General features: G+C 30.9%; 2 protein-coding genes across 2 annotated transcripts; both read right to left on the bottom strand.

Annotated features, from left to right (window-relative positions):
- Positions 1–349: 349 nt before the first annotated feature.
- LOC129293192 (tetraspanin-2-like) lies at positions 350–3,930 on the bottom strand. The gene is made up of 2 exons (XM_054931005.1): positions 3,326–3,930; positions 350–846 (listed from the first exon to the last, which is right to left on the bottom strand). Exons 1-2 carry the CDS (start codon positions 3,827–3,829, stop codon positions 535–537), a joined length of 816 nt encoding a protein of 271 aa, XP_054786980.1. The 5' UTR covers positions 3,830–3,930; the 3' UTR covers positions 350–534.
- A 13,397-nt stretch (positions 3,931–17,327) lies between these two features.
- Positions 17,328–18,186, bottom strand: LOC129292328 (cysteine-rich receptor-like protein kinase 14). Its single transcript, XM_054929900.1, has 3 exons — positions 18,030–18,186; positions 17,810–17,965; positions 17,328–17,710 (listed from the first exon to the last, which is right to left on the bottom strand). Exons 1-3 carry the CDS (start codon positions 18,184–18,186, stop codon positions 17,328–17,330), a joined length of 696 nt encoding a protein of 231 aa, XP_054785875.1.
- Between the last annotated feature and the right edge of the window lie 4,203 nt (positions 18,187–22,389).

The following is a 22,389-nucleotide window of genomic DNA, read 5'->3' as shown; positions in this document are numbered from 1 at the left end:
AGAATTGAGTCCATGTGAATGCAAAAAGTTGTTTGGGAGAGCTTTTTCTTATTGGGACTTTAGAGCTTGGCCTGACTTTTGAATACTGGTTTGTTTAATATAAGAGAGGGAGAAAGAAAAGAAAAAGACAGACAAGAACCAATAAAATAGGAGAATCATATATCTTAGAAGGAAGGAATTCTTCAGATTATATTCTCATTTTTACATAGCAATTAGCAATAGGCTTAGTATTTAATGGTTTTGAACCTTGTAGGAACTCTCAAATCATTTCCAGGTGTGCAGAGAAAAAAAGGGGGGTGTTTAGCAGCAAACACACAGGACAAGGAATAGTTTGAAGAGTGACCCGAAGAGTGTAAATGTGCATGGAGTTTACATTTTATTTTATTTTTCTTCCACTCAACTTTCTATCTTCTATTTTCAAAGTTCACATACACTTGAGAATTGAGAATTTCAGAGGATTGAAACCAAACACAACAAAATCCTACTGGGTCAATGTAGAAGACAACAAAAATGAGCAAAATTAGCAGAAACATGTCAAAACCAACCCTGCTTGAAATGGCGGAAAAGGGTCTCTCTTCTTGTGTTCTTGTAGGCACTACAGGCAATGATGTAGACCCAAATGAGAACCGCCAGAGCCACAAGCAGAATCATATTGGCTTTCCTCCACTCTCTTCTAAGATTTCCCAACAGACCAGCCTTGCATGCATTGCAATTATAACACAGCTGAACCTGGTCGTTGTTCCACATGTAACAATCTGGGTTATCCATTGGATTTGTTGTGTTCACCCACAATATCGGGTTCACATAGTTGTACTCGCATGCTGTTGGAGGCTTACAGCATCCTGACTGTATAGTGAAACCAACTAGGTATTAAAAATCAAACCAATCAAAATATAAGTTCAAGAGTTAATGATTAAAACCATTATCGAACCATGACCAAATTGATCATAAACAAATTGTTTTATTAAAAGGTTAAGACACGGTTTATTGATTCAACGATTGACCCTAATTCTTTTTGTTTATCAGCAAAAGCCAGCCTCTCTGCGTGTGTGTGTGTTTTTTTTTTTTGGGTTTTTCTTTTTGGGGGATCTTATCATATTCATACCTTTTTCACAAGTTGTGCAATGTAAAATATAACTAGAAAATGTGCTTTTAATTATTTTAATTCTGTCTCGATTTGCATGATTTCAGGGTGAGCGATGAGTGTTCCTAGTAGCCTTTTGAGTTGGCACAAACCTTACTGGGCATTTAAAAATGGGCCATGCCCAAGAATGAAGCAATCTGAGGCAATGCTGATTCAAGCCATGAAAATCTTTTAAGCATCTTTTACCCTCTGTTTGTTAGAGGAGAGAGGAGGAAGATTCTAATGTTTTAACGATTTTTTTTTAAAATGCATACGTAGGATGATAAAATCTTAATAAAAATAATATTTTAATTAAGAGAGTAAGGAAAATTAATTAAAATTTTTTAACTCTATTTCTCCATTTTTTTAAATGAAACTTCCATCCCCTCTATGTCTTTAAGTACTTCATATTTAAGTAACCAATGCCAAACATGAAGTCCTAGTGATTTGTATATACTATGTATTCCTTTTGGATCATAATATATAATATTTTTAGAAGTCTTGCTTATCTAAAATAGAGTATTGAGTAATTTTTACAATTATTTTTCAACTATATATTACTTATTACTTTTTTTAAAAAATAATATATTGAAATTTCAATTGTCATTATCAAAACACTTATATAAGATATTAATAAGGGTATAAGTGAAAAGATATAATTTTTAAAAAATATTAAGATTTCAACTAACTTTTTTTAAAAAAACTATAAATTAATCATCAACATCATATATTGTGATACAGATGGAGTATATAAATTGCCTTACATGTACAAAATCAAAGTATTTGATGTGCTCATGAGCATGACTGATGAAAAGTTTCCTAAGATTATTAAATTAAACAGTTAAACCTTTGTCATATGTGGTGGGGTGGTGGGGCAGAGTTAAATAAGATAGAAAACTATAGATCCCACTTGATTCTCTCTTTTTTTTTTTTCCTTAATAAAAAAAGAAACATAGAAAAGTCACACTATTCTTTATCTACTCTTGTCCCGTGATGACCAAGCTACTTCACAACTAAGATTCATTGCTATTTGCTAATGCTTATCTTAATTTGACCAGTCAAATTGCATTTAACGATTTAAAACCTTAATACTGTACAAGCTTTGGTATCTTAGCCTCTGATCTTACGTGCAAAATGGTAAAGTGATATGTATGTGGGGGCCAAAAAATCACAAATACTAAGGAATTGAATTAGATGAATTAATAAAGAATAAACTATTTGGTCAAAAAAAAAAGAATAAACTAAACTAAATAAAATTATAAATTGGCTGAAAGATAAGAATGATAGAGAGATGAGAATCACGAGGTGAGAGAGATGTGAAAAAAAATAAGTTATCCACTTATATCTTTCTGTAATTTACACCCCTCTATCAATTCAAAATCTAGTCTTTAAATTTTCTTTTTTTGTCAAACACATTCCATTTCTATTTTGTTTTTCAATACTCATTAGTTACCCAACTAGTTTCTATTATAAGATACATTCAACTGCTTCATGAAAACTAATGATTGACAATTAATTCATTAAATATGTGTTAAAATAAAAAAAATCTGACTTTTTCCCTATTAAAAATAAAAAGAGAGAAATACACAATACATGATGAGTCATAAAATTAAATTTACAATAAAAGTAAAATGAGAAAGTGTAATAACCAACCTTATATTAAAGATTAAAAAAATGCTTCTAAAAAGTATCTTCTAATAAGAAGAGTACTCCCTCCGGTCTCATTTATGAGACACATTCTATAAGGTTTATTTAAATTTATTTATGAGTTACAGTATAACTTTTTAGATAATATTTAAAAAATATCTTTAAAATTACTTTTCATAAGAAAGAAAAAAGTAACATAACATTACTTTTTGGATTTGTTATATAGAGATATATTTGAAATTCTAAACACTTTTATTTCTTATATATATATATATATATATTGCAATGGTATTAATGAGATGAGATTAATAGAAATGATTTATATGCATGGTTGGAGGAGTAAGTACTAATTACAAGAACAAGCCTGGAGAAAGACCGAGTATGAGGAAAACTGGCGGGGTCAAGAAGATTGAGAGTTCAGTGAAGAAGAAAACGATTATTTAAAAAAAAATAATAATAAACGAGAGAACTTGTTCTCATATATCAAAGAGAGAGACCAATAATTTAATCAGGGAATTTCAGAAATATACAAAGGATGAGGAAATTAAATTATACCTGCAAAGGAGAAATACGATTAGAGTTGAAAAACTCATCAGAAGTGACGTAATCCTCAGGGAGCTTAGTGCAAACGTTAGAACCAGCCAAACACGTACTTATCTTATGCCACCTTGATTCAGGACTCGTAACATGGTTTCTGAGCCAACCAGAGAAACCCTCAAGATTATACTCATCATAGGCTCGACCAGGAACATGAAAGCTTCCATCAGGATTGGTCACGAAGAAGGAAAACGCAAGAACGACAAGAAGCAGAACGATAAGCAAGGCCATAGAGACAAGATAAAAGGCTAAAAGACATTGTCTGTAAAAGTAAGCTCCAAGAAAACCAGCCAGAGAAACGACAAGAACCAGAATGCCCAAAACGATGACGGGCCAACGAAAGTCGTGGATACATTCGTTGTCTGGTTTTGAAGCTAGCCATATTCCTGCTGCTATAATGGGGATTGAAGATAAAAGGGCTATGAAGTTAACCACTGCTGTGATGTTATTGCTTAAACCCATAGAGAGATGATGATGATGATGAGTTTGCTTTTGGTTTGGTTTGATTTGGTTTCTGGGTACGCATACGGAGACTGTTGTTGTGAAGTTGTAGTTTGTATTGAAATGGATCGATGTGCATTGACGAGTGAAAAGTTGAGGGGTTTAAAAAGGAAAGAAAGGAAAAAAAGAAGGAAAAATATTATTCAAAGGCCACTGGAAGTATTTAATGACAACCAAAGATCAAAATATTTTAAAATATCACTATAAAATTAGAAGATTGATTTGAAAGTAATTTTATATGATAAAAGACTATAATACTTTTTTTTATTGACAAATAATCTTTTGTGAATTAACAAATACTCATTTGCATTTAATAAGAAATTGTTTGCTAATTGAAAAATTCAAGAATATAAAAAAACTTTATTGTTGAAAGGAATAATTATAAATCATAATTCAACAAGTAACTATTTGTTAATTAACAAGTATCTATTTGTATTATAAGAAGTTATTCACTAATTGACAAGTTAAATAATTTAAAAGAACTTGATTGTGGAAAGGAATAATTGCAGATCATGTTTCAACAAGTAATTATTCATTAATTAACAAGTACCTTTTAGTATTTAATAAAAAATTATTCACTAATTGATAAATTTAATAGTCTCAAAGAATTTAACTGTGGGAAGGGACAAGTGTAGATTACGTTCTAACAAATAAGCATTCATTAATTAACAAATACTCATTCAAAATATTCTCTAATTAACAAGTTTAAAAATTTGAAAAAACTTGGTTGTGAAAGGGACAATTGTATATTATATTTCAACAAATAGTCATACTTAATTAACAAGTATCTATTTACATTTAAAAAAATTATTAGCTAGTTGAAAAGTTTTTTTAAAAAAAATACAAAAGAAAAATAAGGGTATTATAGTCTTTTTTCATTCAAATTTTATTTTTAAATCAGTCTCCTACCCCTATGGTGATATTTTTGAATCTTTTGATTCTTATTTAATATTAAATTAATTGCTTCCATGATCCTTGAATAATATTTTTTTTAAAAAAAGTAATGAGTTATTTTGGAATTGGAGAAAATGCGAGTCTTTTTTGTTGACTTTACAGATTGAGATTCCACTTCTCTTGATAAATTAATATACTCTTTATTTATATAAAGTGGAAAGTGAGAGTATTTATTTATTTTGATCTTATTTATTAAATACCTCAATAATTATTATGTTTATTTTTACCCTTTTTTCTATTAAATATTAGGAATATTATTAAATGCTAAGTTATTTTATTATATTTAGAAAGGATAAAGTTTAATATTTTCTTTGCTTCTAGCAAAAATGGTAAAAGTAATTTATAAATGAAATAAAAGAAAGTAGAGAGAGACAGAGAGAGGATTGTCATTTTTTGGATAGCATGTAGTTACAGGTTTCGTCCATACAAAGTACTGAAGATTAAATTGATTATTAAACTAATAAAGACACTTATTCTAGGATTAATATTTAAAATTATAATCATATCATGATTCATAATAAATAAAAAATATTTTATTAAATTAATTAAGCTATTGGTATATGGCGACCCATATTTTTATGCTAGGGGTGGAGATTTTTGTCTCCGTCGTCGATGATCAGATCACAATAGCATGAGCATAATGCCACCACCCATAAAGGAAAGCAAGCGCGTTTCTACTTTCTAGAGATTTCTCTCACCAGTCATCGCCACTCCAAATCCTCCCCATTGCCAAAAGAGTGAATATACAAAATAGTTTAAGTAAAGATAACCTTTTATATTGTGTGTGTTTTAGAATCACATTCAGGGCTCTCAAATTTAAAAAAAAAATAGTGAGAGCTCAGAATAACAAAAATTTCTACAATATACAAGACAAGGTTTAGCAATTCAGTTATACGTGCAAAACTTTTTGTTATTCTGCACTCTCACTGCCATTTTTTTCATCCAGGATTCTAAACGTTATTCTCTCTTTCTTTTTTCTTTTTTTTCTTTTTAATAAGAGGAAACAACCGGTGATAAACGCAAGATCTTGAGCCACTGGAGCATAAATATATAAAATATAAAAATAATTTAACATATATATAATAAATATTTAGCTTTGTGAAATAACATTAGAAAAGAAAAATTAAGGTGATATTTTTATAAAAAATCTAAATTTAAATATTATTTATTCAAAATTTTAAATCTATTAGGGTTAAGTAAAATATAAAGGACTCAATTTTTTTAAATTCAAATATATTTTAGTTTGAATCTAGTGGATTAAAAATTATTAGGGTAATGGAAACAAATTTATAAAAATTCCACCCACTCATTGTAATTTTTTCCACTTTAATTAGGGCGGGCACTTGCCTACCCTCATGACTACCTAGATTTGCCACCAGAAACAACTTGTAGAACGGAGAAGGGAAACTGGAGAAGATAAGAGAAAAGAGTAGAAAAAGAGATAGAGAGAAAGTAGAGAAAATACAGAGAAAAAAGAAATTTAGATGAGGGGCAATATAATAGCAATTACAATTTAATCAAAGGCATGTTTACAAAGAAAATGAGTTAAGGTATTATTTATGAGCCTCAACTTAATCCTAGAAAGTAAATACAAGAAAATTCTAGAAATTCTAAAATTAAATGAAAAGATAATAATAAATATTGAAAGATGACAATAATTTAAATATTATCATAATTAAAATAAAATATTCTTAATTAATAGGATAAAATATCTTCAATCTTCAAATCTCCTTAAATCTTCAATATTTTCAATTATTTCTTTTTCTTTCCTTCATTTCTTATTCCCATCATTTTTTCCCAACTTGAAGAACTCTCCTCCGAAAAGTAAAATTGTGGATATGCTTAAGAAGTACGATGAGATCAAGAGATTTCAAATTGTGTCTTTGTTTGAAAATCATCTTCAGAAAATCAAATACCAATAAATTGCATCAAATAGATAATAAACAATTTAAGGATGTAGAAGTACAACATACAAATATGAAAATCTTTTCAAACGAACAATATAATATTGGAGGGGACTATGTGATTCAAGAACAACTTGTTCTTCCACAATTGCAATAATATCAGCACTAGAGGGCATAGTAGACAAATGAGTTAGAACAATAGCCGGATGAAATTGAATATCATATTAATTGTCTCAAAATTCTTAGCCACTTGGGTAGAATTTGCTTTCATAATTGCTCTTCTTCTTGATTTAGAGTTACCTCTTGAGTCTCAACAATGCTTATATCTAGGATAGAAACAAGAACTTTAATATGATTTGACTAGAGTTCTTTAATTTTTATGTTGTTACATGCTTCAAGCTCAAAAATCATCAATACTATTGTTCTCTAGCACCATTGATATAGGTACATGATATTTGTTGGGCATATTACCTCCTTTGAAAGTCAAAATAATGTAAAAACCACCCAAGAAGAGATGAATTAGGCTAATTAAAATTTAAAGCAAGTAATGTAGAAATAAAGATAAGTAAAAAAAATAATATCACCAAACAAAGCTGAGTGAAGGGACAAGAAGCTTTGCACAAAGAGTCTATCCTCATTCAGCTCTATCCATTTGAGTCTTTGTCCAGTCTCTAAGGTATCTTTGAGATTTATCACTATATCCACCAAGATCAAGCTTTTGGTTGCCATAATACAACACATACTTCTTACTAAATTTGAAACTCTCCCCTTTACAAAAGTGATCAAAAATTTCCTTAAGCTTCCTGAGCTTAAGTTACTCTGTTTTAGGTGTGAAATACAGAGATGAACAAATTGAGTTTAATAATGAATCACTGCTGGAGTAAAACTCTCTCTTATAGTGAATATACCATCAATAAACCTCTTAAAGTATTGAATATAATAGTAGAAGGTAGTTAGAAATGAATGTGTGTAATTGGCTCTATATCTTCTCTTTGTCTCCTTTATAAATGAGTTATATTTATAGTTAATCCTTGAAACAAATATGTTAGACTCATAAATTAGCCATTAAAGACTTCTTCATTACTCTGAGTTTTCTCATTGATTATCCCAATTCTGGAAGATTTTCATGTTAATGTAAACTTAAAAAAGTAACGGCTATATACAATAAATGCTTCGACAAAAAGAAAAAAAGATTGATACCAATAGAATAATTTTGATACGGGTATGAGAAAAGATTAAGATATGAAAAGTGTTGAATCAAACCCATGGTTATGCTTAAAAGAAGTCTAGGAAGGTAGAATAATGAACACAACTAAAAGGCACTAAAAAAATTGAGATTTGAATAAGAGTGATCGAGGAATACTTTGTTATGGTATACAAAAACAAAGCAAAAATGTTTAAGTTCATACCACAAGGAAAAGCATTCATACCATAATGAGTATGAATAAAGAACTAAATGGGTATGAATCTCATATGAGTAAGAAAGGCCTAATACCATAATGAAAATCATAAAAGATGATGATTAAGCAAAGTTCACATTAATGTGAACATTCTCATACAAGTTTGAACCTTCATACCAGTTTGAAGAGACTTGGTATCGATATGAAGTTGAAGCAAGATGAAGGCAATGAGAGCAGAGCTTCATATCGGTAGGAAAATGCTAATAGATGCATGAGAGTGGGTTTCATATTATTGTGAAGTAGTTCATATCGATATGAACATGGATAATTAAGCAAAAATAAATTAAAGGCCTTTGAGCTATAGACTGAATTATTTTCACTTAGATTGAGATAGTTCAAACACTTATCTCAAGACTAGGGTAGAGAATATAAATGTAAAGGACATAGAAAGGGTACAAATCTAAGATTTAAGCATATAGTCCTTATTTTCCTTAAATCTCAAAACAACTGTCATCTGCAAAATAAAAGCTTCTCCAATTTGTTATTATCAAAACTAGGATTCAACAAATATTAAGGTCCTTGTGAGATTTAATTATGACACTATCAATAAGATTAGTTGTTGTTTCATTTTGATATGACTTCTCTTTCTCAACTTAATGGCACTTCCCTTCTTTTAATGTTGATCGAAAGGAGCTTTGGAGTTCATCAATTTTTTCTTATATTTTCAAGACATGAAATTAGGAAATTCAAGTTTGATTGGTCAATTAAATCACACTTACAATGACACTAATTATGATTGGCATAATCATAGTGGTGATTATCAACATAATCATAGTAATGATGATAATTACATGGACAGCAATAAATATAGTCATATTAACAATGATAAATATAATCATATCAACAATTGAATGATCCTATAACATCATGATTGAAGGTGGCTTTTTATTTTTTGAATTCTAGGTAACAAAAGTGAGATGGAAAGGGAGGATCTAAATTCTATTTGAAAAAAAGCTTTCAAGTTGTCCTTACTTATAAGGTGAAAATCTTATTCAACGAGTCTAACCTTCCAAGAACTCAAAAGTTTCTCAAAGATTACACGTGCTAAATAAGTAATAGCTTAAATGATGTCTTCACATTGACCTCTGAGGGGCTTAGCAACTTTTCAAGAAAATTGATAGAAACTTCTACTAGTCTAGGATAAATTTTTGACTTGGGTATAGGACCAAACTATGTGTAAGATGGATGTGTCCTAAGATTATAAGAGAGAGGATTATAAGATAGCAAAATTTGTTAGGGTCAAATCAAAAGGAAAAATCAAAGGTAAAATAATTAAGACAGTAAGGATTTTTAAAAATGGAAAATTAGGAAAAGCAAAAGGTAGTAAAATAAGCACAAGAATACAAAATAACTACCTATGCAATAATTAAAAGCTCTAAAATTTTAGGATCAAAGTGTCTTATCAAGTAACTTAAGGAGCTTAAATTAAAAACTTCAGCCCAAAAAATGATTCCATATGGTGATTCTTGGCTTTAGGAAGGCTTTAAAAGGATAAAAAACTATGGAAAAAGTGTGAAAGCGTGAAGAAAAAAGATTTACAATGAAAGGTTATGGCTTAAGGGATAAGACTTTGCTTTTTGAGTGAGTTTAACAGTAGAAGTGGAGTAGGAACCTAGCTTTGATGCCGATTGATACAGAACATGTAACATCCTAAAATTTTAATTAAAAGTATTATACAAAGAAAGAAATTAGTTAGGAGGGATGAGGAGCAAGAATTAGGGTTTAAGAGTGAATTAGAGGGAGAAGTATGGCTTTTGTCCACAACCATCCATGGTTGTAACCTAAAAAGGGATCACCACAGGAGGCAAAACACTTCTAGGAGCAAAGTTTACTCTCTATTCAGAATTGTCTGCAGTTGTGTCTTTTGCATGAGATGACCGGTCATAGTTGAACATCCCTGAAAGTAGGGTATGCTATCTGATCACAACCGTCCACAGTTGAGATTTACATTAGAGATAACCAGTCATGATCAAAGATAATAAGGATAAATTTGGGGTAAGTAGCTTTGACTGTGGACGAATATCTTTTGTAAAGGGGACAATTGTCTTCTTCAAATTGCAAATTTGCATTTTAAATAGAAGAAAAATAGAGAGAAAGAGGAGATTGGAGAGAAACGTCAAGGACCCCACACCTTGATCTGTTAGGGCATGACATTAGGGGAGTTTTTGGGAGGATTTAGAACTTCTAATCATCAAGGTAAGTCTTTCCTATCCTTCCCTTCCTCCTTATAACATTTTAAGTTAGGGTTTATAGTTGAAAGATGATTTTTAATCCTTAGGAGCTTTAGATCAGAACCTACTATCTTAAATGGAGTGAATGAAAGTTATTTGAGCTATCTAAACAATAATGATTTTGTGCATTCATGAGAATGGGCTCTCATTAATGGACGAACTTATGCCTTAAAGTGTCATTAATGGTGGTGGTTGAGGTGGTTGAGGCCATTAATGGTAGTTTAAAATTTAATAAAGTTAGTTAGGGCTAATGAGAGCTAATAAACCTAATGATTGTGATTAAACTCAAGAGTTAAGAGTGGGAAGTGTGATTGTGTTGATATTAATGGTGATTAGTATGCTTAATTGTAAATTAATCATCTTGCATACCGATTGGGCTTGAGATTAGCTTTGGAAGTGGATTGTTTGAAGGGTCAACTAAAGGTTTGAGGTAAATGAAAGAAATCTAGTATTATACTTATTTTTTGTTAATTGATTGTAGAACTATCAAAATGTATTTTTGAATATATGGAATTATTTGTATAATTGCTATGATACAATGTATGTATTAGATTAAGTAAATGCAATTGGATTATCAGAATTATTTATGAATATAATATTAGTTAATCCATGATTTAACAATTAAGTGCTAATAAGGGGTTTTTGACATAAAGATAACCCTTAATCCAATTAGGCTCACATGAGAGAGTATTTTTTGAAATGAGATATATGTGCAAATGAATATGATGTGGTCATATGTGATTACTTGATGAGAAGACGATGTGAAATGAGATAATGGTCAATTGATAATAGTATAGTAAATGTTAAACTGTGGCTTAAGCATGGTATCGCAATTTACGGCATACTACATGTATTAGCATGATATATTACATGATCATTTTTTACAGGTGTTTACCTAGTAAGATAGATATAAATCCACATGGTATGATTACCTTTTGATAACCAAAGGCTAGCCTTTGTACTACTGTTTTTTGAGTGACTATCATACTATTTGTCAAGAGACTTAAATCTAGTTTATCTCTATATGTTCTATGAGTACACTAGCTTAAGGGTGACGATACTTTAGGAATTCAAAAATTGAAGAAACCATGGTCTGAAAGTGAGTGTAGCAACTTTTGGTTGGGTTTCTCCCAGCAATTATGGTAAGATTAGGTAGTCCATTCACACAGATGAAGCATTGTTTGATTTAATAACCAACACATTCAATTAAAGGTATCATGAGATTATAAGGAAAGTATTGATCATGCATATAATTAGTAATTGTCACATGGTTGCTAATTTTGTGACAGTGATAACTTGTGGTAGCTTATGATAGCTAGTGATAGTGTGATCATAGATCAAATGTGATTATAACATTAATATTTGATATGTTTACAATTTGCATTTTTTATAATCAATTGACTTGCAATTGTATATATTAGATATACTTTGAATACTGAGTAGTTGTACTCACCTCTTTTCTTTATATTTTATGGGCACTAGCTCTAGTCAAGATAGAGGGAAGCACCAAAGGCATAGGAAATTTGTTTCTATTATAAGCCTCTTTTATTTGCTTTTATATATGTGTAACTTTTAATGATATTTTCAACTTGGAGTTTATTTTAGTTATACTTGCATTATTAACATGCATTATTGAGTTTTGATTGTGTTTTGTGCTCTAGAGTCAGTGTTGTGTGATTGAATAATTTCATCAGGGATAAAATATTAGTGCAAGTATGGTCATAATTGTATTGATACGCATTAAGGATTATTTTGATACATACAATGCTATGAACGTTCCCTTACTATTTTTGAGAAGCGGTTGAGGATTGATTTAGAGTTATATGTGTGATATGATTGATGATATAATGCACAGTTGTGACTTTCTATATTGCTTGAGCTACAGAAACAATTTAAAAAGTGTCCTTTCTACATCAATTAAAGTCATAACCGATGTAGAAAGTTCATTGGTTTTAAAATCCAACTAATGCAGAAAGTGACTTGTTATTTTTTTTAATGTATTTTTTATATCAGTTGTATCACTTCTTGAAACAGCATTACCTCTTGAACTGATGTACAATGTGATTTTAACTGTTATAAAAAGCTTTTCTGTACTAATGTAATTAAGTATGAAATTTTCAATCAAGGATCAAACCATTTTGAAATATCTTATCTCTAGAATAAGGGATTAAATTGAAATTAAATTTGTTAATCAATTAATAAAATTCCCTTTATTATTGGGAAAAAAAATTCCATCCCTCTACTATTATCGTTGAAGCCATCACCAACAATCGGAGCACCATCGACAACTACCAGCAACCACTTAAATCCTTTAAAGTAGAGTTTGAACCCATGACACTTTAGTTAGCCAAAAAAAAAAATTAATTTTCAAGTCATGTAACTATTGAAACTTGTGTTTTCTAGAAATTTTACTTGTCAGCTAATATGCGAAACTTGTGAAGAATCGGAGTCAGCTTGAAAGATCAAATTTTGTGCGTAGGTTTAGTTTTCTAGAAGTTGCGGTAAGTTCAATAACCAGAAACATAATGTTGGGTGCCAACGCTACTTCAAAAACTTTGAAGCGTTGAGGAAAGGAAGAAGAAGGCCTTGACTGATGGTGGAAGGGTGATGTGGCCTCAACAAAAACTAAGTGGGAATGAAAAATATTTCCAAATAAAAAAAAAAAAACTTGTTTACGTTTTTGCGAGTCCCACTCAACCTAATGTATGTACTTGACACGTATGCATCATTCTAATTGTGAAAGAAGGATAACTACATTGCTCTCATAAAAAATAAAAATACATAGTGTTTTTGGTGAAAAGGTTCCAAGTCTGTCCTTTAATCCAAAGTTAATTTATAAATAGCAATAGGCATGTTTTGCTTTCGAGCAAGGACTCTATGTACTTACTCTTCTATTTTCAATATGCTTTGCCAAACAAATATACTTAATATACTTTTATTTAATTAAGTCAAAATAATTGGATTTTAATATATTCATAATATTAACAAAAGTTTGTTATGGAATAAAGGGAGAATGACAATTAGGTACCAAAAGATAGAATTAATAACAGTTAAGTCTTTGACAAAATTTTCTACAAAAAATTGAATTATAAATATCAATTAAACAATTATAAATAAATTTTTTTGTTATAATTAAAATTTTTTATTTGGAAGTGAAATTGGGAGATCAAATCATACCTCAAGTGGAAAAGTTTAGATATTTGGGAGCCATTATTCAAAATGATGGCGAAATCAATGGAGATATTTCACATAGAATTCAAGCTGGGTGGTTTAATTGGATAAAAGCTAAAGGAGTTATTTGTGACCGTAAGGTGCCTAATAAACTTAAAGGAAAGTTTTATCGTACTGCTATCAGACCGGCAATGTTATATAGTAGTGAATGCTGGGCTCTAACGGGACAGCAAGAGCATAAAGTTGGAGTAGCAGAGATGAGAATGTTACGATGGATGTGCGGACATACACGTAAAGATAAAATTCAAAATGAGCACATACATGAAAAAGTGAGGGTGGCACCTATTGAGGAAAAAATGGTAGAAAATCGGTTGAGATGGTTTGGGCATGTACAAAGAAGACCAAGGGAGGCACCAGTGAGAAGAGTGGAACATATAACTTTGAGTCCGATTAAGAGAGGTAGAGGAAGGCCTAAGAGAACACTCTTGGAAGTTGTTGAACGTGATCTCTTAATTAATAATATTTCTAAAAGCTTAATAAATGATAGAGCACAATGGCGTCTTGCAATCCATGTAGCCGACCCCACCTAGTGGGATAAAGGCTTGTTGTTGTTGTTGTTGTTGTTGTAAAATTTTTTATTTGATACTTAACTACTTATTTGTAATTGAAACTCATGTATTTGTAATCATCTTATTTTTAACTTATTTTTTAAAAAAATTTGTTAGGAATATAAGTGTTATTAATTCTATATTTTGAGATATAATTATCATTCTTCTAAAAATAAATAATCAGTAAAAGACTCACATGTCTGACTAAGTATATAAGGTTTTTTTTTTTTTCCATTTGATCTCAATGCACAGCATGAGATTCAATTAGAGGCTAGTTTGCTTATAATTTAAGAGCATTTAATTTGTGAGATGTTACAATTGTAACTATTGCAAAGTACACAATTATATTTAGGGCCTCCCTCTCCCCTCCCTTCCCTCAACGCACAGCATGAGATTTAGTTAGAGGCTAGTTTGCTTATAATTTAAGAGCATTCAATTTGTGAGGTGTTACAATTGTAACTATTGCAAAATACACAATTATATTTAAGGCTTGTTTGGTTAGAGGGAAATCCCCTCCCCTCCTTTTTCCTCCTCTCCTTTCAAATCAAACACAACTTAAAATGTCATTAATGCTTGAGGTTGAAAAATATAGAAAATAATTTTGAAAAAATTTCTTTTCATTATGCCTAACAATTCTCGAATATATGATAGAATCACATAATCAATCATGTAAAAAATGTCCATAAAAATATTTACAAAAATGCCTTTTTTGCCAAGATGAAAATTTTAATAATTCAAATTTAATATTTTATAAAACTCTTATTATACTTTTTGTAAAAAAAATTTTAAATTTTTAAAATTTGACCAGAAAATTTTACAAGTGTAAAATATTATTAAAGTAATTTATAAATTAATATTTTTCCCTTTTTACGATAATTTTAAACTATTCAAGCTAAGTAAAATTCTAACTTTTAAAATTTTTATGTATTTTTAAAGTATATATTATTATTATTATTATTATGTACTAAATATGTTGAAATTTTAATCTAATGGTGGATGAGTAAAGAGGAAAGGAAGAAGAGAGTAAGGGAAAAAAGAGAAAATTATATTCCATCTTTATTTTGTGGGACAAAATGATATAAAATATAAACATTGCTATATAAAATACTTTCTATACTTATTAAAATTAGAGTTGAAAAAACAGGCTAAGCCTATAGGGCTAATTCATTTAAGCTTGAAAATTGCTAAAACCTAGCTCAAGATTTAGATATTCAAAACATAAAATAGGCTTATAATGGCAAGTACTAATAAACCGATGGCTTAAACAAGTCAGCCCATTTAGGTCATTTTATTTATTTATTTTTAAATATTAATTATTATGCTAATAATATTGATATTTTTGGCGTTATTGATAATATATTAAACACTTAGTTGTTATTGTATTTTCTTAGAATTGAACTTTGCATAATAGTTTGGTTTGTTTAGTTATAGATAATAATTTCTTTATCTAGCCTTTAAAAAATTGTTTGATTTAATTTAACCTAAAGAATGGTTTGATTTATGTTATGTATGTGTGTTAATATTTTGAAATTATATTTTTGACAAAAGAATATTTTTACACTGATACAATTTGAGATTGTATGATTTGAATTAAAAATTTATAAATTTTAATATTTTATTACTTGAAATAGGAGTTCTTTTGTATGATCATGATGCTAATGTTGCTACTAATGTTTAATTATTATTGTCTTATTGAAATTTAGAGAAGAATCCTTTGATTTAATTAACTGTTAACATTGGCTAATACTTAAGTTTGTTAATATTTATGACATGAATTCAAAATTTTTATAATATTTGTTTTTTATTTTATGTATTTACTTAAAAGAGCAAAAACATCAACAACAAAAAGACATAAGAGCTTGAAGTCAGCAGGACCTATCTTGAACCCGTGAGGTCGAGAGTTGGGTTTTGTAGATGAGACTTTTTTTAGATAAGAGAGTTTTTTAGGCCTAACTCTTTTAATCCTGAACTCATTAAGAGTTAGGTTGGATTGTTTTTTTACCTTTAGCTTATGCTTATAGTACTGGTATAAAATCAATTTTGTAGTATTGAAAATAAATAATATAATAACAAATAAGTGGTCCCCCATGTGTCTAATTGCCGAATCAATGCTCATCCTCCTGGCGGACAAAATGAAATAAAAGTAAGACCATAATTTGGCTCAAACATGGCACATCCGTTCTGTCTCTCAATATCCATTCCCACACGTGACATGTGGATGAATCACTATGTTTTTTTACCTTTTTTTTTTTTTGGCCAAAGGATGGATCATTATCTTCCAATCAACATGACGTACATAGTAAAAAAGATTTATTAAAAAATAAAATAAAAAAGATAATGTTGCCCAAGAAAGCAGTATCAAAGTTTTTTGGGAGCCAAGCCCAAAACTTTCAAACAGATGTTGGGCCAATATCACAGACATTTTGGAGAAAAAAATTAATTAATTAATTAATTAATCCCTTAAATTATAAATTGTGTTGTATTTGAGAGTCTAAAATTTTTTATGTAATATTTTCTTTCAACGGTAGAAAATGATATAATCTAACTTTTTTTATTAACAAAAATTAATTTTAACCGTTAGTTAATCAAAAAAATAACAAAAAATAAAATCAAGAATTCTAGAAAAAAACAAAAAGCTACTGATAAAGACTCAAAAAATTACAGATAATAACTAAAAAATTACACTGTAAGAATTTGATTAAAACAAAATAAATTATAAGAACGTAATTTAAAATTAAGAGAAATCATAAGAACGTTCACACACACACACACAATATATTTTCCCAGAGAAAATTGAAGGAGGTCAGCGTGGGGGTTTACGCACCATACAAGTAGCTAGCAGCATATGTTTTGAGACATGCTTATTCCCCCCCCCCCCCTAAATGAAAGTGAGTATTCTTCACTCCATCAATTACACGAACGTATGTGAATATAGAAAATACAATATAATTTCAACGAGGCAATAGCTCACTAATAGACCTTTTATTTGAGGCTATCTTGGAGCTCTGACAAGTTTGATCCAAACCAGATAATTCTGTTGACGTCATTGGGTTTGAATTAATTAAGAATGGCGGTTTCTCTTGGAGAAGGTAATTCAATGGAAAGATTGCGTAGATATGAAGCAACTTGAGTTATTGTTGGCCTATCTTCTGGATTGTTCTGAACAAATAATAACCCAATATGCACACATTTCTTTGCTTCAATTTTAGAACCCTACCACCATTTCTTCCTTCACAGCACAGTGGGATCTGATCGTGAACATTCTGCAAGCAAGCATTACAGTCAACCTTGGGCAGATCAGGACTACACTGACCAAAAGCATATACATCCCGAGATTCGCTTGTTGTATCATTGGCAGCTGCGAACCTACGATGAGACTCCCCTTTCAGTGCTTGGCTCTTTACTTTATCCAACAACACCGGAACATAGTGATCCGTGAGTGTCGTTGAATTTTGGAAGTTCCATACTGAGTATGTTACGTCAGAGGCGTTGCATATCCCAAATATTGAACGATCTGAGTATCAAAACGTGCAACCATCGTATAATATAACTGCCTCCTTCAGATTGGAACATAGTTGTGGGAGGACGATGGTGGCGTTTTGGAGGCAACTACGACATGAATCTGGCATCATGTCGCCTCTGCAGAATCCAAGTGCGTAAACCATGTCAGGGTTTTGGCCATAAGAGGAATTGATGAAGCCATATTCAGTGTTTGTGTTGTCGGAACTGAAATCAAAAGGAGGGTTATCGAGGTATTTGTGGTAGGAACCTATGTATATGTAGTTGTAACAAAAGTGAGGAGGAAAAACATACCTTGAGTTGTTAATTCACACGTACGTCGACTTCGTTTGGGTACACAGCAAATGCACTCTCGGAAAGAAAAGCCTTGTAAGGAGGAAAAAAAAAGAGAGACGGATGAAAAAACGAGAGCGTGCTATTTCTTTTTTCATGTAGAGAACCAAAATCTGAATCGAATGAAACCGCACCCATAACCACCTCTTATGGGAACGTGTGGCAGTTTCTCTAACCGCCCATATTTCAAATTCAAAGGTTAGAGAATATTACTTTTTAAGGCCCTGAGTAAATCACATTTTGAACCCAAACACTTTTCATAACTCTCATAAGAGCCCTATTCCCAATTTGGGCTTTATAAGGGCCTAATCCACCAAGGGTGGATAACCCAACATCTCCCACTCATACTTGGTGGAGAAGATAATGTCAATTCTATCTCTTTCTCTTTCCTCTCTTCATACTAGGTGCTTTGCCGTGACTGCATAGCCTTGATGTCTTCATTTCAGTTATTTATACTAGGAAATCCTATTAAGGACCAGCACAAATAACTTTAAAGTTGAATTTATTCTTGATTAAATTCGTGCCTTAATGTCCTATATTTACCAATATACACTTTTTCTCTTTATGAATAATCTGATCCCTCTTAAGTCAGTCCAAGACTTAGATAGTTTCTCTTATATGCGTAGTATCCATACTTATGAATTCACAAATTATTTCATAAGGGACATGTCTTGAATACGAGCATAGATGTGTATCTTTAAGATAATCTTCCTTTTGCCCATATACCACTTTGATAGGAAACAATCGTTTTCCTAACATGAAACCTTTAGATCGCATCAATCATGACCATAGGGTGCATGTTAAAGTAGTAGATACTGTAACATATCTCCATGATAATGTCAAAGTCAAAGGACATCAATGAAAGGATTTTTTTTTCTTTCTAGGACTCACACAATAATGAAGCAGGAATTTATTCACTTGCTTCCCATTGCAATTCTTAAGCACATGTGCTATGAAACACATGTTATGGTGTTACTCTTGCTTATAAGAGTATACATTATTTTCATTTATTATTAGCACCATACAAACATAAGTTTAGATATTCATTGTATCTAAACTCAAATTCTTCTTTTCTATTGATCTCACATGACGTCAATTTAGAAGAATTTGTCGTTTGGCTACAGGTATCATGGATATGGGGATTCATCATTCGATCCAAGTATGCTCACGGATCTCATCTTAACTTGCTCTTTGATCGAGGCGACATATGATTTGTGTTTCCTTTCTACCATATCAACATTTTTTTGTTGCCTTGCTGGTGAACACTAATGTCTCATCTTTGATTTCAATACCAAAGGTAGTTGCTCGTGTGAGAGAGTCAACCTTATCAATTTGTACAACATACTAGACATTGTATGTTCTCAATTGTACACATATGGAAGTAATGAAAAATCTCATTAATATAACCAATATATTACATCAAGTCAATCTAGCCATGCTAAGAGCCCTTACATGTTTCTCAAATATCTCCTTGGCTATGGGTTTTATTAGGAGATCTGCTATCATACATTTCGTGGAAATGTATTGAACAGTGATAACCTTTTGCACTATATAATCCCTTACAAAATTATACTTAATGTCTATGTGTTTGGTTTTGCTATGATATTTAGGATCTTTGGTATAGGCTATGGCTGCAGTATTGTCACAATGAATTAACACTGGATTTGTACTTTCAGTTCCAAACCTAAGATGTTCTATAAATCTCTTAAGCCATATAGCCTCTTGCACTGCTGCAATACATACTACAAATTCAACTTCCATAGAGTGTAGGGCAATGCATGTCTGCTTCTTGCTGCTCCAACAAATGGCCCCATTATTTAGCAAGAAAGTGTAGCCTAAAGTTGATCTTCATTCATCTTTATCTCCACCTAAATCCACATTGGAGTATCCTGTCAGGCGTAGATCACTCCCTTGATAGCACAGTGCATAGTCAACAATACCCTTTAAGTATCTTAAGATCCTCTTTATAGCTTTCCAATGTCCTTCTTCGGGGTTGGATTGGTAGCAACTCACAAGTCCTACGGCATAACAGATATCTAATATTGTACACATCATTGTATACATCAAACTTCCGACTGCACTGGCATATGGAACTCTTTCCATTTTTCTTTTGGCTATCTCAAATTTAGGACCCATATCAGGACTAAGCTTCACACTTGAAGCTACTGGAGTATCCATGGGTTTTCAATCTTTCATATTAAAACACTCAAGATTTTTTCTTATATAATTCTCTTGTGATAGATAAAGAAGCTTCTTAGAGCAATTTCTTTAGATTTTAACTCCAAGAATATATTATGCTTTACCCATGTCTTTCATTTCAAAATTCGATGAAAGCCATTTTTTAATAGCGATTATCGAATTCAGACTATTTTCGGCTAGTAAAATATCATCTATATAAAGAGATAATATTACAAAGTTCCCATTGAACCTCTTAATGTAAACACAGTGGTCTTCCTCAATCATTTGAAAGTTATATGAGGTTATTGCTCTGTGAAACCTCAAATACTACTATATGGATGATTGTTTTAGTCCATAAATTGATCTATTTAATTTACATACTTTATTTTCTTTTCCTTTTTCAATAAAACCTAATGGTTATTTCATATAAATTTCTTCATCCAGATCACCGTTAAGAAAAGCAGTCTTTACATCCATCTGGTGCAACTCTAAGTCCAGACTATTTACTATTGCCAAAATTAGTCTAATAGAATTGAAGCGTATAACAGGAGAAAATGTATCCTCATAATCTATTCTCTCTTATTGTGTATACCCTTTTGCTACTAAGCGAGCCTTATATTTATTAATTGATCCATTCACTTTTCTTTTGATTTTGAAAACCCACTTGTTCCCAATAGCCTTTCGGTCTCGTGGTAAAGCAACTAATTTTCATACTTTGTTAATCCTCATGGAATCCATTTCTTCATCCATTGCTTTCTTCCACTTATCCTTAGTAGGTCCTGATAAAGCTTCATTTATAGAACGTGGCTCATCATCATCTAGAGGAGTTACCATCAATGCTTCACCCTCAATTTAGAAGCATCTTTTTGGCACACTTTCTCTATTACTTTTTTGAAGTGGGTCTCTTGTGAATTTTGATTCTTTTTAGGTCTTCTGAAAGACCTTTTAGAGCTTCCACTTAAATCAGCATTTTGTGATGATTCAAGCCTTTCTATGAGTTCTATATTATGTTGCTCTTGTGTCTCATAAAGAGATATAGTTCGATCAATTTCTCCCCTACTAGGAAACTCATTTTCTAAAAATTTGATATTTCTAGATTCAAATTTAGTTACAGTTCCATTATCATTTTTACCAATGAAAACATAACCCTTTGATTGCTCTGAGTATCTTATAAAGATACATTTCTTTCCTCTTGGACCTAATTTTTCATATTTATAGGAATCATCATGGGCATATGCAACTGACCCCCATGGTCTTAAGATATTTAAATCCAATTTACGTTTTGTCCATAACTCATAGGGTGTGGAAGTAACTGATTTTGAGGGCACACGATTAAGTATGAAGGCTGCAGTCAGTAAAGCATCCCCCCAATACGAGATTGGAAGATTTGCTTGTGCCATCATTAACCTAACCATGTCTAGAAAAGTCCTATTTCTTCTTTCAGCAACTCTATTTTGTTACGAAGTGCCAAGAATAGTTAGTTGTCTAATTATTCCTTTTTCTTCACAGAGTTCTTTAAATTGATCAGACAAGTATTCACATCCTCGGTTAGTTCGTAATGCTTTAATTTTATTGTTCATGTGATTTTCAACCTCATTAATGTATCATCTAAAGCACTCAAGAGCTTCAAACTTTTGTGATATCAAATAGACATGACCAAAACATGAAAAATCATTGATAAAGGTAATAAAATACCAAGCTCCATGTTTTTCCCTTATACTCATAAGACCACATATATCAGAATGGATTAATTGTAATGGATTTTCAGCCCTAACACCTTTACTAAAAGGTTTTCTCGTTGCTTGACTAGCTAGACAATTTTCACATAAGGACATTTCCATATTTGTAATTGGACCTAGAATTCCTTCTTTAGCTAGCTTAATCATTCTATTTTGATTAATATGCCCCAGTCTAGCATGCCAAATATTCATATCTACATTATTAGAAGAGGTGGTAAAGCAATCATGAAAATGAACTTGGTCAACAATATCCATTATAAAGAACCTTTTTGAAAGAAAAGCACAACCATAAAAAGTTGAATTGTACATAATGTCAACAATCTTGTCATGAAAATTAATTACAAACCCAAATTCTAAAAGGCAAGCAATTGAAATTAAGTTCCGTCGGATGTCCGGTGTATGTAAAACATCGTGGAGAGTTAAG

The sequence above is a fragment of the Prosopis cineraria genome, unplaced genomic scaffold (genome assembly GCF_029017545.1).
Source record: "Prosopis cineraria cultivar Desert tree isolate PC_DT_omini unplaced genomic scaffold, ASM2901754v1 PC14, whole genome shotgun sequence".
Taxonomy (NCBI): Eukaryota; Viridiplantae; Streptophyta; class Magnoliopsida; order Fabales; family Fabaceae; genus Prosopis; species Prosopis cineraria.
Note: the sequence above shows the minus strand (reverse complement) of the source record. Positions and strands in the feature narration are given on the sequence as shown.

Coding starts and splice junctions, on each gene's coding strand:
- LOC129293192 (XM_054931005.1), bottom strand. CDS start 3,829: ATGGGTTTAAGCAATAACATCACAGCAGTGGTTAACTTCATAGCCCTT. Junction 847..3,325: donor ATCGTATTTCTCCTTTGCAG/GTATAATTTAAT, acceptor TTCACTATACAG/TCAGGATGCTGTAAGCCTCC.
- LOC129292328 (XM_054929900.1), bottom strand. CDS start 18,186: ATGGGTGCGGTTTCATTCGATTCAGATTTTGGTTCTCTACATGAAAAA. Junction 17,966..18,029: donor CCCAAACGAAGTCGACGTAC/GTGTGAATTAAC, acceptor ACATATACATAG/GTTCCTACCACAAATACCTC. Junction 17,711..17,809: donor CATGATGCCAGATTCATGTC/GTAGTTGCCTCC, acceptor TTTGATACTCAG/ATCGTTCAATATTTGGGATA.